Below are 17,724 nucleotides of genomic sequence, written 5' to 3' on the forward strand. Positions count from 1 at the left end.
TCAGGACATTCTGAAACTCAAACCCCAAACTCGATATGCCGGATCACAGTCCTGCCGTGCGCAAAGGCCGACAAGCGTAGGGCGAGGACCCGTCCATCGCCGCTTGCAGCTTTAATTAAATATATCATCACTGTCAGTTATTTAGAGTTCAGTGTGCGTCTGTGGAAGGGCTGGAGTGGGTGAGCATCAGTTTAAAACCACTCACATTTACTAAACAGCCTGTTCTCATCATATGACTGTCACACTCAGTTTTCAACTCTCTGCTTCCTCTTCCGTTGTTCGTGCAGGTCCAGATCACTCTCAGCACACATGACTGTGGGGGGTTGTCTCAGCGTGACATCACTTTGGCCACCTTCATCGACCAGGCGTCTCTGATGTGACATCAGTCATTTGGAAACTGAACGTCGCAGCTCTTCATAGATTCTTTCAAATGACCTGCAAAATCCAAAGAATTAGAACCAGCTACTTTCAGTTCCTCGTGAATGATGTAAGTGTTAGACTGCAAGGGAACCAACGTGCTTTTAAAAACATGCTGTTGTTAGAGTTCTTCATGGTGAAAAAAAATAATTATTAGCTAAAGAAAATGCTACAATAGTGTTTACAAATTCAGATCCTGGGAACTGAAGTAATTTCTCAGCAACCATTCCAGTTAAAACAGACAACATTCACAGTGATACATGTGTTCTTCTGTCCCAACCAGTGTCTTGTGTGCCAAATGTTTTTGTATTGTGTAAATGAAATGTCAAACTGTCGTCGTTGTAACTGAAAAATGACCACGAGATGATTTCCTCATAAGACTGAATGCATTTTATTGAAAACACAACACTGCAGAGCCATCTGCTGTGGTCGACTGAGAGTGCTGAGCGGGCGTTTGCTGTTTAAACCATCAGATGTTTCTTAACTCAAATCACGTACATAAGAACGCACCAAACAGAGAAATGTCTTTAAACAATGTACATTCAGAACCTCACATGTGATGTAGAGCTCTTCAGTACTCTTAACCCAAAAAACAACAAATGACCAGATTGAAATCAACACCTCTCTTGTGTTCTAATCAAAATTAGGAAGGTTGTATTTAGGCGTATAATGTTTTTAAGGTTTGAAGGAGCAGCAGACGTTAATGAAGCCAAATCCCTGATAAAGGTGGAGAGAAAAACTGCTACGACAACATAAGTACAAACACTTATTATTGCTACATAATGCCACCGAAGTACAAGACAGCGTGTACACTGTCTGCGAGGGGTGATCAGTGTGACTTACTGCTTCAAGAGGAATTTACAATAAAAGTCTTTATTCAAAATAGATCTCTTGGCCATTCAATCGTCACATGTTTTGAGAACGATTCCTCAAACAGGATGGAAAAGTCTTTTTTTTTTGCACAGGCATGAGCTTCCCAAGCTTGTGACTGGGAAAAATATTTCAGGATGAGCGGATGGACACAAATGATAGTTTGAACTTAAATCATTAGTTTCGTCGTCTTTTAACCAGGCACTGACTAAAAGATGAGAAAATCGTGTAAGAACCTAAATACATTCATGTCTAATCTCTTTAGAATGTTTCAGTATGCAAAAACACAACTGCTGAAAACACGCACAAAAAGACTCACAAACGAAGCGATTAATGAACACCCAGCGGTCGCACGAATGCTCCAACAAAAGGCCGATAAGCTTGTCATTCACTACGATGCTTCTAATCACTTAAACATTATTAGCAGAGCGTTCCCCCTTCGCTTCTTCACTTCATAAAAGGAAAAGTTACATATTGCACAAACATGGAAATAATTTTAACAAGATTAGGAAAGCACATGAAATCAAGAGAACAAGGTCCTTTTGGTGTTACAGTATGCATTGTTAAGTTATCAACCTGTTAGTAAATGTGTACATATCCTGCTGAATGGATAAAATACAGTAGATCCACATTCAGACAGGGCAGACAGTGGGTTTCTCCCAACAACAACAACAACAACACACACACACTCATACACAAAAAACAACAACTATCTAATCTGTCAGTCTGTGGATCGAAAACCTTAATCACAGTGGATCAATGTCCTCCCGGTGTCTGGGTATTTAAGAACACTTTGTTACAGTTTGTCAACACTGTGAAGTTTGTGAAGCTAGAAATGGAAACAGCTGTACTGTTAGAAGATATTTCAGTGGGTGAATAAATGACTATTCGCATTGAGCGGAAACTGAGGTAGATTGAATTAGGAGACAAACTATGACGACAAGGTGTTACGCAGACAGACGATCCTGCTACTTGACAACATCGGAGTCGTTCAGGGCTTTAAGGAGCTGTTAAAATATGACGCAGCTGCTTTACTTGACAGGCCAGCTACTGCGTGGAAGTTTTTCTCTAATTCTAAATAAAAATAACCACCATCAGCGATACAATCAAAGTGGCTGATGAGCTTTGGATTCCACTTCCAAGATACTAATGCCCCTTGTTCTCCCTTATTTAAATTTAACGTCAGTTTTATTGAACATTAACAACATTATAAACTCCCACTTTCCAAATTATTCTCCCACTGTCTACAAATACAACTTCTGTAGATGGACCACAAATGCAGATTAAAACAAAATGAAGTGCTAACAAACACACACATGTTCATGCTTACAGAAAAACCATATCATCAGATCTGCAGTTTCAAGTGATTTACAGATTAACCTGATATGTTCTTGCAGTGCTTTTACATTTAAAAAAACAAAAACATAAACGCTGTTTCCCAGAGAACTGCTACATGATAGAGATAACAGTACAGCTGGTCTGGAGCAGTACGTCGGGTTTCATGCTAGAGGGCAGCACAGCGGTTCTAACAAGTTTTCAGTGGTTTCTGTTTTTGCTGAGTCATCACTGGCTTTAGCGGCAATGAGCTGAATGGTTCTGGCGTTAAAAAGAACTGAATGGTTTTGCTATGCAACCAGTAGAAATCATGACAGACACATGTATTAAAATCTAAAATTGAAATGGACTTTTAGAACAAGAACAAAAAAACTCAAACATACACACACACACACTACATAATTAAAATCAAATTAAAAGACTAGAACTCGTTTGGACCCAGTCATTTCTGCTCTGTGCCATTGAAGGCGCAGTGCTACAAGCGATTTCTGATGAAAATGACCATGGCTTGTGCTTCAAAGGTCTTTGCAGATGTTTTCCGTACGGTGTAGGTATATGCAAGATAAGGCAATCGTTGAGCGAACAACTCAGTTCTTGGTAGGAGGCGAGCGTGTTTCCCTGCGTGCGGTGGGGTCGGGCTCGGAGGGCCCACTCCAGTTTCAGTGGGCTTTGCCGTTGCCGTTCATGTGGCTGGTGTTTGGCTTCACCTCAGTGCTGTAGAGACAATCCAGGAAACCTCGGGAGATCTCCGTCACCATGGATCTGTCTGGGATGGACTGGGCCATGCCGTAGATCGCTCCCTGAAGCAGCAGGAAGACATGAGTGAGTTTACAGCAGCTTACTTTTCTTGGTGTAGTCACCTTGTTTTAACTATTTGCAAGTATTATCCTCAGGTTTCCTGTAAGCTGTATACATAGAGATGCAGAAAGTAGCTAAATCATCACATTTTTTCCATGCACAACAGGGGCACATTCATATTGTCTACTGGAGCCGAGCGTCTTTTTGGTGTGATGGGCGTCTGGAATCAAAAGACTTCTTGTACTGCGACAATGAACCTCTTGTCATGCACGATGACACAGCATTGCTGACCCAATACTAGCCTCGAGCATAAAAATAGCAGAGTGGGAAAATGTACATGAGACAGAACTGATTGACACACGTGCACCTGCTGGAATGACAGCGAACTGTCTCTAGCTGGTGTGTTAAAGCACGATCACAAAAACACAACCAGATCCTGTGGCTCTTCCAGCCAATGGCTAATGTACATGCAGGGGATGTCACAGGTTTTGAATCAGTAAATAAATAAAATGCAATCAGAAATAAATCGCTTTATATTTTTTCATTTTGGGCCAATATTTTAAAACCTTCATCTGTCAATACTGGTGATGTGCCAGAATCATAATGCATCCCTTCTGTACATTTCTAAGCCAATTCATTTTATTCCATAATATTTATAATCTACTCATCATGATTTATTTTATTCCTCAACAGGAACTAGGTTTTCCTCCCTGAGCAATATAAAGCTCTGCCTATAGCTTTAATTATCCTCATTTACGGAATGCAAATGAAGGCATGGCCTCATTCAATTTTCTCAAGTGTCGCCCTCAGTGTGATCTATGCTGCCAACAAACCTGCCGGGCACAATAGTGGCCGATGCCAGCTGGGTGGAGCTTCTTTCACTCCACTGAAAACTGTCACACAAACCAGCTGCTTGTGTCAACTTGAATTGACGGTTGACACAAGAAGAAAACAAAATGCCACGTGTGCCAGCAGCATGGTAAACAGTACGCTCTGCCAAACACATGCCTTTCACTTGGGTTGTCTGACTTGGATGCACTCGCAAACTCAACAAAGACCAACTTAATGCAGGTCATTAATGATGCAAGTCCAGGTTGAATTAACGCTAAAATAGGCGAGTATTTCAAATGTCTGATTAAGTGAGATGGACACTGTGCTGTATAGACTGTTTGTCTTTATGTCGTGTTATTGACAGACAAGCTGCTATTACAACTTACAACAGGTCAAACTGTGAGATTGGGAAGCATAAAGGAAAAAAACGATTCTGTTGTAGACCATTAAAGCTTTGAAAAGACAACACATCTTTTGGTGTCATCCGCAATTGTAGCTTCCCTGAGGGTGTCACTGTGAGTTAGTGTTTACAGCCTTTTCTATGCTATTTAAAGTATGGAGGATGCACAATAAAGCACGAATAAACAAAAGACTAACTCTAAATCTTAAATCTCAAATTGTGTCACAGATCACATGTCCAAAGTCAAGACAAGCACACAGTGTGACTTAGCCCTGATCGATTTTGTCTCCATATTGGGGCTCATTTCTAATTATAAGTAATGAAGTTACTGCTGCTGTTCCACTTAAATGTGTGCAGCTCTCTCGCTCTCTGATGCTTCAAGTATTCAAAAACCCCAGAGGAAAGACTCAGCAGCTGGAAGCAACAAACTGAACTTCAGATCCTGTTAACCTGTTACAGTCCGTCTTCATGTTATTCAAATGTTATATTTACAGACATTTCAGTTTGTTACATGATGTGAAATTGTGGTGCAAAGTGAGGAAGAAAGATCTGTTTATGATTTTGGCAGCAACCTTTGTCTTTGGCTCTCTGTGATGTTTTAAGATCAAAATTGGTGCTGAAATGGTTAAAAAAAAATTGTCTTTTCCTAAAGGCTTCACACAAATCAGAGTGCATTGCTCGAGCATGTTTATCCGTTAATGTGACGGCATGCAGTTCAGACTTGTGCTGTGTTGAAAACGATATGTAAATGTTATTAGGTCGGACTGAGTAAGACTGTGTCTGTTACGAAAACAGTGGCTCGGGTGTTTATTCAGACACAAAGACGACACGTTCAGATGGCGTCAGACTAACAGAAAGGAGCGCGTGTGCTCTTAAGGATATGCAAACATCATACAAGTGTTAATTCAACTACGTGATCGTAGGGGTCATATTTACTATGCACCATGAAGCAGGATTTGCTGCTCTGGGTTGTCACAGTGAGTTCTCTTACATCACCATGGTAACTCAAGCTGAACACCTAAACTGCTTCCACTGACAAATCAGCTCTCTTGAAAAACGGCGTAACCCTTCACAGAGGATGCTGTGGAGCTCAGTGCACAGTTAGAGGGAGGGAGGGAAAAGTTTTTCGAGAGCGCCTGAACCTGTTTGCTTCCGCTGACGACCACAGATATGAGATACAGGCTTGAACATTCTCAGCAGGAGGAACTCTTTCTCGCTTTATCTTTTTTTTTCCTGTTGGTTGCAAACAACTTCAAAACAATTGTTCTATAGAGCTTTGTATAGCTGTGTAACAATAAAACAGGCTGATTAAAGCTCTAAATCCTTGTACTTGTTAACCTTATAGGATTTGCAGTAAGCCTATTTAACGGTTCATTTTAGGTTTGAATAGTGTTTTTATATCCGTTCTTTACTTGCTCCTAAAACCGTTTAACTCCACCAGGGTTACAACGTAGGAATAAAGCTAAAACTGTCTTACACGCCATAAGAATAGGCTACGTCTAAGTAACACGTTAATTTCATGGGATAAACAATTGCAATTATAGTCAGAAGTACTTGTGCCTTAATGGCAGGGCAGTAATATCGATAATCCTATTAACTTTAACACAGTCTGCATTTTTTGCCAGCTTTCCTTTCTGGCTCTGGCTGTGGAAGTGTTGCTTTTAGCCTGTATTTCTTTTAAAAATCATTCATTACATTGGTTTACAATTATAGTTTGTCATTTTTGTGAAAAATATGCAGCTCTAGACCCATTCATGTTTGCGAATGGTCATCTGTTTCCAACACTGCCTATTTTATGTGAACGCACTCGTAGCTAGATTGAGAAACCCTGAGTTGACTTACCGGATTGATAACCAGCTTCGTGTGTCTGCTTAGCGTGACTGTGGTTGCTACGTGAAATGAGTCCAGATAACGACAACATATCCTGAGTATGTTGAACCTGCTTCGCAGCACAGGCTTGAGGTGTGTACATAAGCAGAGCTCACTCACCATTCCTGTGGTTTTCTCTTTGGGGTTCTTCATGATAATGGCGACCTGCTCTTTGACATCACGAATAAACTGATCAGCAACTCCTGGCTGAGTGTGCAAAACTGTGCAGCAAATGTGGATGCTATAAAAGAGGAGATAACGCAGTTGTAAATATGAGGTGTACCAATAAAGCCATCAAAGCACTATGTGTTTGATAGTTACCTGGATGGGTACTGCAGTGTGTTCAGATTCCAGCCCTTTGACGTCAGTGCGTTAGACAGATGGAAAATATCAAAAATATCAGAGCCGATTGCCACGACCGACACCTCTGGATCCCCGAACACAAACACTCCTTTAACCTTGCGGATTCTGTCAAAAAAAAAAAAAAGACGAGTGAATACAAATTATAGTCTAAGAGTTCTTGTACTACTATTGCCTTCACTGTCAATAACCCGTGTGTCTTACTCTGTTTTAATCTTGCGTGCTGTGCTGACGATCTTCCTCGTAGCGTCTACATATCCGTTATGTCCCATGTGCATCATGGTCGCCCAGCAGGCGGCAATGATTCCTCCCGGCCTGGAGCCCGCGACTGAGGGCGAGGCGTAGATTCCTCCCTGCCAGTCTGGAGCTACGAAGTACTGGTACTGACGGTACTTTGTATCACTGTAGAGGATCACGGAGGAACCTTTGGGGGCGTAGCCATACTGGAGAGAAATGTGACGCACGGAAAGCAGTGTTAAAATAACTACAGCCACGGTCCATTTACAGTTGACATCAATCACTGGTCATTAAATTTAACTACACTAGTACATATACATAGAACAATGTCTACTGCCAGGATTTGTCATTCGGTGTAATAACTTGTGTTTAGCTATTTTCAGTTAGGAAAAATTATAGGTAAGATTAAATAAGCTTTAATGTGAAGAGAATTAAGTGCCACTCCTTACCTTGTGGGTGTCTGCAGAGATGCTGGTAACACCTTTTACCCTGAAGTCGAAAGGTGCCAGTGGGTATCCAGCCTTGGCCATGAAGACAATGAGGAAACCACCCAGACAGGCATCCACATGCAGTGGGATTTTGTAGCGCACAGCCAGCTGCAGCACACAGAGGGAAAGTGTCAGAGACTTGACTTCCCTGTTTTTATTTTGGAACCTATACAAAAAGGAAAAGCGTTGCGCTTCTAACCTTGGCTACTTCCTCAACAGGATCCATGATTCCATGAGGAAACTGAGGAGCTGAGCACACGAGCATGGCTGTGTTCTTGTTGATGGCTCTCTTCATGGCCTTGAAAGAGAACAAACAATACGGGATTAAGTAATGTCTGAAAATAGCAGTGAGTTAGCACGAGCTGTCTGCACATGTTCTGTTCTCACCTTCACATCTACTTTCATCGTTTTCTTGTCGAGGGGAATGTGAACAAGCTTCATCCCAAAGTAATGTGCTGCTTTGTCAAAAGCTGCGTGGACGCTCACAGGTGCAAGACTGCAGAAGTGACAACAAAACACAAACAGTTTTTACAACTTTCTCTGGCGAACAAAGTCAAGGACACGTCGTGACATGGCCCAGTGTTTTAGAAATCCCAGCTTACATTTCAGGGTATTTGATGCCTCGCTCATACGCCAAATCTCTGTATGCCTTGCAGGCCATCAGTATGCTCTCGGTTCCTCCTGACGTAACCTGGACAAAGAAGAAGTACAGATTTGTCAGATCACGTCCAACTTTTCTTTATAAGGCATTACTGGTTTGCACATTTTCTGAGAATGCGAACTGGTGACTTACTGTGCCACAGGAGTTGGGTCCACCATGGAAGAGGGCACAGGTCATTCGAACAACCTCTGCTTCCATCTTTCTTACGCCAGGAAAGATGTCTGGGTGAAGGGGGTTGCTCCAGGCGAACTCACCATACACCTAAAAGAACAAAGACAAACAGATAAGTGACACAAGATAGAAAGATTTAAATAATCTCAAACTATTTACCAAAGCTACAGGTTGACTGGTATGAGACGCTCCCATCTGACTAAATGCTCATTGGCTAGACAATCACTGGGTGTTGCTTTCATGAGGCGAAAACGCATTGAGAAACTTCAAGTATTCATCTGTTATTTTTGGTGGCAGGAGGAACAGACGAGTGAACAGCCTTTGAACTGGCCCAACTTAAAAAAAAGACTGCGAGGCTTAACTTATTTTTAAAGTTTACTAAACACTAATCGGGAGTTTGTTTTGCTCAGCCAACTCATTCTGTAAAACAGTCTTCTGTACCTTACGATCATTCTGCTATAGGAGAAAAAAAAACTCTCTGGTGTTTTTGGCATTTCTTCGTTGTCTTGGACACAATTACATGAAAAGTTCGGCTTCTGCATTTCCTTAAATTAGTGGCCAGTGGAACTGTTGTGAAGGAACACTTTCACCCAGTCAATAATCCACTGAACAAACTAGCACGGGCTGTCTTACTGCATGGCACAAATCCTCTGCAAAACTTGAAACTTTCAGTGTGGTGAGTTACTGCCAGGAGATAGTGGAAGAGCTCATAAAATAATTATGATAATTATCTTTTATCCGCAGCTTACACTTACTGAGTCAGAGCACTCGGAAGTCGACTTTAGACTAATTGACACCATGTCAAAGCAGTCGTCGGCGCGGCTGCGTTTAATCGGTGTAAATTTTGCAAACAGCAGTTTTAACACCACGGCTTGAAAAACAACACGACATATCACTTAAAACTTGTCTGCGTTGTATTCCTACAGAGTTGATATCATTTCATTCAGTAGAAAATAACCAAGTTCAAAGGATTTAATAAGCTGCAAATAATACCTCTTTATGTTTATTTATAATTGATTTAGTCTAATAAAGCGAGCAGGTAGAGGGCCTTAGTTAACCAAGAGATAAAATGCGGATTCCTTTTCCCCTGACCAGCTGTCGGGTTTAAGAGTATGTGTAGTCTCAGTCCACAAAGATTTTCTTTTATGGACTACAGCCCTAATATTTACTGTGAATTCAGAACAAACCAAGGCAGCACTGATCTCAATAAAAGGAATGTCGAGAAGAAGAAACTGTAACGAACAGCAAAATGTTTTTGAAGCCCAACCTTGACTGTTCGTACTTTGGAATGTCAAAGTCCAAAGGTGTATACAAAGATGCGTACCTTCACCAGGAGTTTGGTCAGTGTTTCATCACACCAGTACATTGCACCTGAAACACAGCCTTTCTCCCACTTCACCTCACCTGCAACCACACAGAAAGTCTTCAGAAAACATTCTCAAAAACATTTATTTTCCAAAGAAACTAAAAGGCCGCAAGTTTTCTTATCAGCACTGAAGATTAGAAACACTCTTCGGAAAGTCAGACAATGAACAGGAGGCTCAGGGATAAACGATGACTTACTCAGGCTCTCGTACTCTTTGATTTTGTCCATTACTTGGCTCTGTGAGAGGCCTTTAGAGGGCAGCTCCTTAGTGTAGCTCATGCCTTCCTTTAGAGTGCACAAACTGGTAGACATGTCATCCAAAGCCTTGTTCAGCTGGCTCTGAATCTGACACAAAAAGATAAGAGAGTTACTTTATTGACATCAGCTTTCTACTCACTAAAAACTACAGCGCAATAAAGCGTGTCAGACCCGAAAATGAATAAAGGTGAAGCAACAATGTGACCGAGTGACCAGAAGTAACCACATGTTATCATCAGTGCGTGATGTTAAGTATGCCAAAGGTCTGACTCCCCCCCTCCCCCACTTTGGATAAGCAGTCATCCAAGAGTGACTCATAAGAGCCTCAGACAACAGAGTCCGTGCACATCTGCTGTGAAAAGAAGGAACAGATTTACCACTGATACTTACTGCTGCGCCAACAAAGGGTATTTTTCTGATGAGTCGAAAGCACTGCTTCTTGATCCTGGACGTGAGACCTATTAGCCAGACAGACAAGGGAGCAGCTGTGGTGAAACGCTGGCACACATTCAACCACAAATATTAAACAGCTGACTGTGGCCTGTGATCACACGTCAGGACAAGACGTGGTCTGTGAAAAAGTGGAGGCGTATTCACGAGGCATTTTATTCTGACCACTGAAGAGTTAGTTCACTCTAAGAATCCGGCACTGATCTCTCACTCTCTCAGGGCTACAGTAAGACAGTGGTGCTGACCTTGCTGCTGAGGAATTTAACCACTGATTGACTGATAGCCCATCAAGACAATCTTGTTGATGGAAGGTTTTTCCTCAAGCATACTACAGAAACACTTAGCGGCAGACAATCAGGGAAGTTTTTATCAAAAAGCTGCTCACTAACTGCTCGAACCACATTTTGAGACGCAAAGCGGTAGATTAACAGATGTTTAAACTTAACGTTATGTCAAGAGAATGCGACTCACTGTATGGCGGCTAAACTCTAGGACGGCTGTGTGAACAACTACTGCAATTTTAGGAGTGTTTTCATGCATTATCTCTCTTTCAGACTGCGGCAGCTCTACTTTGTACCCATGCATTACGAGTGAAAGATTACTTTCTTGCTGGAACAGGAAGCCTTTGACCCAGACTGCTCCCAGTGTGGTGAGGAAGGTCGCTCCGATGATCTGCCACGGCTCCAGGTGCGAGCAGTGCGAGTTCACCTGCCGCCGACCCTCCTCCAGGTACAGAAGCAGCATCTCCTTGTACACCTCCAAGGCACTCTGGACACAGGGACACATGCATTTATTATAATATGATAAGGTCACTGTAATAACCAAGAGTACAACACAGTATTTAAACGTAATGAAGTACAGAAACAACCATGTGGGTCAAGCTATACATTTTACTAATGCTCATGTTTCCTATAGACTAATGCGGCATATTTAAGAAATTAAAGTGCCTCTCTTGTCTTATCTTGCCTCTCTTGCACCATATTTAGAAGTTCTTTTTGTTTCCATAAAACTACTATTATCTGCCTTTAAATTGTTTCTTCTAGAATATAAAGATCTTTAAAATACCGGCCTCTCTCTCTCTCTCCACTCACCCCTCCGCCGTGCACTGCACCTCAGCACAACAGCTCACCAGTGCTCAAACACTGTAAAAGTACTCTACGCTGCACACGAGCAAGTTGTAATATTGAAGTAAATCACCCACATATGCTCGCACCAGAAACCAATTTCAAAGAAGAAGGATAAAGCTCCACCGTGCAGGTTGCAAGGATCGGTTCTGGAGGTTTGTTACGTGTGAAACTCTTGAACTCTGAACCCATGTTTTTGAGACTGTCATCCTTACAAGGTGGAAATCCTCCGGCATCGTGTTGACCGCTAATTTCATTTTATGATTTGCCTTTCCGCATATAAAAAAAACAAACAAGTAAACATGGCATAAAGCTTGATTTCACACCAGAGGGAGCTTTGAAGCTGGAAAGTTACAAAAATCTGTTACAAATTTTTTTCGCGTGACTCTTTTAAAATGGGGAAGTGACCACTGCAAAGTGCTGATCAAAGTTGTTGTAGTCACTGTTTGATACCATCATGACCATGTTGTTTCGAAATGACTCAGTTTTAGATCATTTTATGAGACATTTTTGAAACAGGACACTTGATTTAAGAATCTGCAAAGCGTGCAGATATACAGACGTTAACCAACAGTTGTAATAATTATTCATATTATCAATACTATGAAGCAAGTCTTAAATCTTAGGATGCAACACATCATTCAGTCAGTCAGTCAGTATTTAAATCCCTTGAAATGCCACACTGATAACTGAAAAACTTCTTGTACGCTTAATTAACACTAAACTGAAACTGTAACTGGCAACACACCATCAAATAGAAAACTCCCTTTTAAGGAGGGATGACTTCATCAGCACTTACTTTTACCAGAAAATGACAAATCTTTTCAAGTAACTTTCCCAAGTGCCTCAACATCCTTTTGCAACATGTTCTAGTTAAAACAATGAAGTAATAATGATTCAGCCGCACAGTTCTCCAAGTATGTTAGCTATTACCAATGCTGGTTAGTAGTTAGGTTGATTTATGTGAAGCCCAGTATCACAAATACTTACATCAGAAGTCATTGTCAGAGCTACAGAGTATTTTTTTCCCCTTCACACTACAACACTGGCAGCACAGTCTGCTCTCCGTTCACCAGGTGAGAGTGAGAGATCGCCCTCAGTTAACTGGACGACTATCAACCGACTCCTCCCACCACCCAAACCGGCAACAACACATCCATCTGGCTGAGAGGATGTTTTGCAATCAGTCATGATCAGACAGGACAGGAAGTTCGCCTGTGATCAGACGGAGCTTAAAACGATACTACACTTCTAAGCTTAACCGTCAATAAAATAATCTGTTGTTAATCCCGAAGGACATGAAGTGATTTTCACCGTCTGGGAAGATCTAACCAACCCTTAATCACCGCAGTATCATAGAAAAATATCAATGCATGCAATTATGTAAGTGCAGTAAACTTATCTTTCCATTATCTCTTCTCCTTGTTTTTACAGCACAATAACAGGCATTGATTGCAAGGACTCTCCACCTCAGCCACAATCAGACGGAGAAAGCTTAAGGTTCAAAAGACAATATCTTAAGCAATCACAATCTGTGCAGCCTGGAATAAACATCACATAATAGTACAATGGGGCAAATCTCCTCTGAGCAATGAAAATACTTGTTTATGAGATCAGAAACCTTCTAAACATTTGTTTCAGCTCAGAGGATGTGAGGTATTAGTGCAACCTAATCATTTAAAGCATCATTGGCCAACAGTGGAAAATGAATTCAGGTGAAAGTTTTTTTTTCTTCATCAGTGAATCTTTAGCGGAGGGCTGTGAGTAATCCACAGGAGTCCTCCCCCCTGCCCAGACAACAGCTGCTATACCTGCCGGTTTGGACAGCATGTTCTCATACAGGTTTGGCAAGATCAGCAGCAAAAAGCCGACTGGGAAGCAACGGAAAATGAGCCATTAACATGTGTTGAATGGGAGTCTTAACTTGAGTTTTCATGACAGGTACAGCACATGGCGTAGATTAGTGCAAAGATCATCAGAGATCTGTCATCTGTCATAGAGAAGCAGACCGAATGGTGTTATCTAGTATCACTAACAAAGACAAGTCTGCTATCCAACATATTTTCTGTCTATATTTCATCTACAGGTCCACCCACACGTTTCCATTCCAACCATTCATCTTTGACTCAGGAAAACTTATACCAAGTTAACACAAAGGCTCTTGGGCCAGTATTGTCCCAGTCATTGTTGAGCAGTGGACGCCCATTCCTTTGCTCACCCCCCATGCAACATTTGACTATTCTGTAATGAGACCTTTTGTTGTCTCTGAGGGGAGGTTATGTTCTCATGGAAATCTACTGGGTGTGAGGTGGCTGCTCCTGGATACATCAAGGGAAAACAGACTGCTGGAACAACATCACCGAGGCTTACAGAGAGATGCAGAGATCACTCAGGGGAAAATAATTACAGCTGTGGTGTCTGTGTGCAAAGCCCCGGGGAGAGGGTGAAGCTATCATAACATGAACTGACATTTAGGTGCAAATCAAAGTGAAGCTCCTCTTCTGTCTTCTCCCTGAGCTGACCTGGAGGAGTCCAGACATGGACAGACAGACTGGAAGTGGATTCTGCACTGACAGCAGATGTGTGTCAGACCAGCTGCCCTCTAGTGCTCAGTCTTTTGTCTGGCTGCTGCTGCTGATGTCTGCTATCAGCCAAAGTTGATTGTGCACATTTAAGGAAAACCCAAAAGGTTTTAACAGCTCTCTGGTGGCTGTAGCGAGCGTAACGCTTTGTTTGAACTTCCTGCAGGTTTATGTTAGACAGGATCTCTAATTTTACACAGTGGGTGCTGCAGTAAACAATAGGGGCGAGCTTTAAACCACTTAAAGAGGAAGTATTTCATCAGATTGTGACTTAATTGAAACCTGACATAGAAGCCTGGCATGAAGCCTTGCATAGATCTACTTTTATCTTTTTATTTCAGGCATTTAAAGGTGTCTGAAAACACAATGTGGCTCATTTCGTGCAAAGTGTCCCATTTCAGGGGGCCAACGTCTCTGTGTCGGTGAAGAGTTTCTTCAAAAACAGCCATAAATGTAAGGCTCAAATAACAGAGGTCAGTGTCAAACGCTCAGTTTGTGGACTTGGAGCATCTCCGGGAGCAAAACAAGTCGGGCATTAGCTCACTTCACTACTGATAAACAAGTCTTCGCCTCTTCAAGCGTCTTGTAGCAGCACTGTCATCGTCCCGTCCAGCACACTCTGTAAAGACAGAAAGCTGAAGAAAGTCAACCGACACCTACCCAGTAATCCATGTCGTCGAGGCAAACTGTCACCGAAAGTTCTGCTTTTGTGTCCGCTTCTGGGGAAAGTCACCTCCAGCAGTCTGCTCTGAGTCTCCGGCTCTCATCTACATGCTACTGCCAAACACAGCAGCAAGCTAACCCTGATTCAGGAAGTGACCCGCAGCCTCATATAGCTGCGCGCGCTCTGCGCATGTGTAGATCTGACAACTCTATGGAAGCGTCTCCTCTCGTTATAACGACTCACCGCGATATTTGTAGATCTGCGGTTTGAGCAGCAGCGTGATGCGTTTTCATGCTCACTGCTGGATGAGTTAGCAAAGAGCTGCTGCTGCCTTCAAGGGCTCCTCGTAAACAGCATGATCTAGTTATATCAGTGATCAATAACCAAGGCAACGACCACGATTGTGGACATCATCAGATTAGGTTAGAGTCAGTTTATTGTCACTGCAAAGAGAACGAAATGTAGTTTAGCACAGAAGCAGTAAAAGTGACTGTGCTGAAATATATACAGGATGAGCAGTATGACTAGTGTAAATTGTTTATCTAAATATGCAGGATGTAAAGGATTATCCAAGCTACATCTTTAATGTATACTTCAGACAGACTTTATGGTATTTAAGTTGTTGATATTGCATAAAAAACTGTTTTAGTTTTTATTTTTGGAAGGAAAAAGTTTTCACTGAACAGCAATTTTGGACACTGCCATGTATTAAATGTTCTCATCACACAATGATTTATTTATTAACTTACTAAAATATTTTACATATTATATCGAGATTGGTAGCCCACACCATATTAGAAAAAAAATAAATAAATAAGGTGATGTTGTTGGCTAAAGAAATATATAACATATCTAAAGTTCTGGACTTTGAAAATGGTGATAATTCTGTGACACGTGCTTATTTACAACCGTGTTGGGGTCGTTCACCTTTATTCCACTTATAGTTTTCATATGTTCGACATCCTGAAAGGCATCACTCGGTGCCACTTTTATAATGAGTTGAAATGTTGTTTTCTTTCTAGGAGTGAAAACAGCGACGCAGAGCTGCCGAGGACTGCAACTACACTGTCAACAACAAGGACAAGAAGACACACTGCTCACACACAGATCAGTTTAAGTAGAAATAGATTCAGTTCTTCGGGAGGCATTAAAATACTGATGTTGTAGCTGCACTGATGAAGTAAAATGTTGATTTCAAAACAACCAAAGAACTTCTGGAAATGCAGCAATACAGAATATTTGTGCAATAGTGATGGACCAACATTTCTGATACAAACCAGCCAGTGAATGTGTTCAGCTGGTGAAGCACAGGGCCTCTCTAAGTGTTTGTGACATACTCTTTAGGATAATTACAGTTTCCAGGGATTTTAAAATGGAAATTTTCCCTCTTTAGGTATCATTGCCCTCCTCAAGTATATAATACATCTCAGATAATTTCCCATTTTATTGTGATTTACTAGATTACAAAAAGAAAGACAGTGGATTTATATTCACAGTGAAAGAGACCTGGCATTGTGTCCTCATCAGTTACTTAAATTAACATTTGTTTGTGATGGACTTACTGAGTAACAATGCACAACACAATGAAGTAATATATTTACTTTATGGCAAATGTTTCCTCCAGACAGGTAGTTTTGTGCAAAGTTTCTGTATTTCACTGGAATCAACATATTTTTTCCCCATTAAATGCTCCACAAGAAAGAACGCAAGGTACATGAGTTTTCTAAATTAAAATAAATCAATATACAAATCTCTCATTGGCTGCATCATGAATGTATAAATGAATGTGGCCTTAGTGCTATACATCTTCTGAGGGGCTTCATCCCTTTACAGAGAATTCACATTTGCTCTTTTTATCTCCCAAGAGCCACTAATGAACACAGGGCTTAGCATCTTAAAAAAGCGATCAGAAACAAAGGAAAAAACATTGTGAAGCAGTTTATTGGGTGAGAGGGGGCGACTTGCAGCCACAGCCCTATTTGTGCTTCAAATCTCCAATCCTTACAAAAAGACAAACCGTCTCCAAAGGACAGCTATTCCACTGTAATTGGTGTACACTGTCTTCAAAAGCTGGGGTGAGAGGTACAATGCATTGCCTGTGAAAGGAAACTCCAAAGCACATTAAAAGTGAATTACTTCTTGTGTAGAGTGTGTTCGAGGTCATGCTGGTCACGATGCGCGCACCTCTCCAAAAGCGCACACGTCTCCAAAGACGCACTCCATACTTTCTAAAAGGCAGTCACATTGTTGAGGGGTTTCACAAGAGGTGTACATATGGCATCCGGGTTGCAATTAAATGTTTTTAAGATGTTTTTCCTTTCTTAAAGAAGTTTCGTTTTTCTTTTTTTCTCCCCCAGCAGCTCTTTGCCAGAAAGAAGAAGAGGAGGGGGGCACATTGAATGGCTTCGCTGCTAGTTTGGGATGACAACAATCTGGTCAGCGAGTTGTTGGACTTTGATTGTCCCCCTCAAAACGTCCTTCAAACAAAAAGCTGAAGGCGAAAATAAAGCCCCACCTGGTACCTCTGTTTGCTAAAATAATAATAAATAGATTTCGTTTAATAAATAAGCAAAAGAGACTGTAAAGTGAAGTAGTAGAGGAAGTATTAATCAGGAGCATCGGGCAGGTATCACCTGCTCCGGAGCTTGCTCAGTTTATTGTTAAATATTGTTAAATCACTTTTCGTACCAAGTCTGCTCCGATATCTGCCATTTCCACAGCAACTGGGCGCCTATGTTTGCCTATACTTTGCATAACAAGCAGGACACTACAGCACACTGATAAAAATCAAGGAGAGAGACTGACAACTTCAAACCCACACCTGTCCGTGATATCCGAATATG

At 41.5% G+C, this 17,724-nt stretch overlaps 2 protein-coding genes across 3 annotated transcripts; one reads left to right on the forward strand and one right to left on the reverse strand.

The window, feature by feature from the left end:
- Positions 1-249: 249 nt before the first annotated feature.
- On the forward strand, positions 250-1,300 carry LOC103359345 (pterin-4-alpha-carbinolamine dehydratase-like; the record flags this gene model as incomplete). The annotated part of the gene is made up of 1 exon (XM_008284651.1): positions 250-1,300. A coding segment is annotated over one exon (131 nt), but the record flags the coding sequence as incomplete, so codon positions are not given.
- sgpl1 (sphingosine-1-phosphate lyase 1) lies at positions 1,275-15,003 on the reverse strand. 2 transcript variants are annotated; one of them, XM_008284617.1, is made up of 14 exons: positions 14,878-15,003; positions 11,114-11,279; positions 10,452-10,519; positions 10,001-10,148; positions 9,762-9,841; positions 8,399-8,527; positions 8,208-8,296; positions 7,993-8,101; positions 7,805-7,903; positions 7,567-7,713; positions 7,085-7,323; positions 6,842-6,988; positions 6,641-6,761; positions 1,275-3,422 (listed from the first exon to the last, which is right to left on the reverse strand). In XM_008284617.1, the coding sequence occupies exons 1-14, from the start codon at positions 14,887-14,889 to the stop codon at positions 3,282-3,284; spliced, it is 1,695 nt and encodes a 564-aa protein (XP_008282839.1). In that variant the 5' UTR covers positions 14,890-15,003; the 3' UTR covers positions 1,275-3,281. The 2 variants fall into 2 exon arrangements, with proteins under 2 accessions (XP_008282839.1, XP_008282840.1); XM_008284618.1 differs by lacking the exon at positions 14,878-15,003 and adding an exon at positions 12,626-12,730.
- Between the last annotated feature and the right edge of the window lie 2,721 nt (positions 15,004-17,724).

The sequence above is a fragment of the Stegastes partitus genome, unplaced genomic scaffold (genome assembly GCF_000690725.1).
Source record: "Stegastes partitus isolate 25-593 unplaced genomic scaffold, Stegastes_partitus-1.0.2 Scaffold367, whole genome shotgun sequence".
Classification (NCBI taxonomy): domain Eukaryota; kingdom Metazoa; phylum Chordata; class Actinopteri; family Pomacentridae; genus Stegastes; species Stegastes partitus.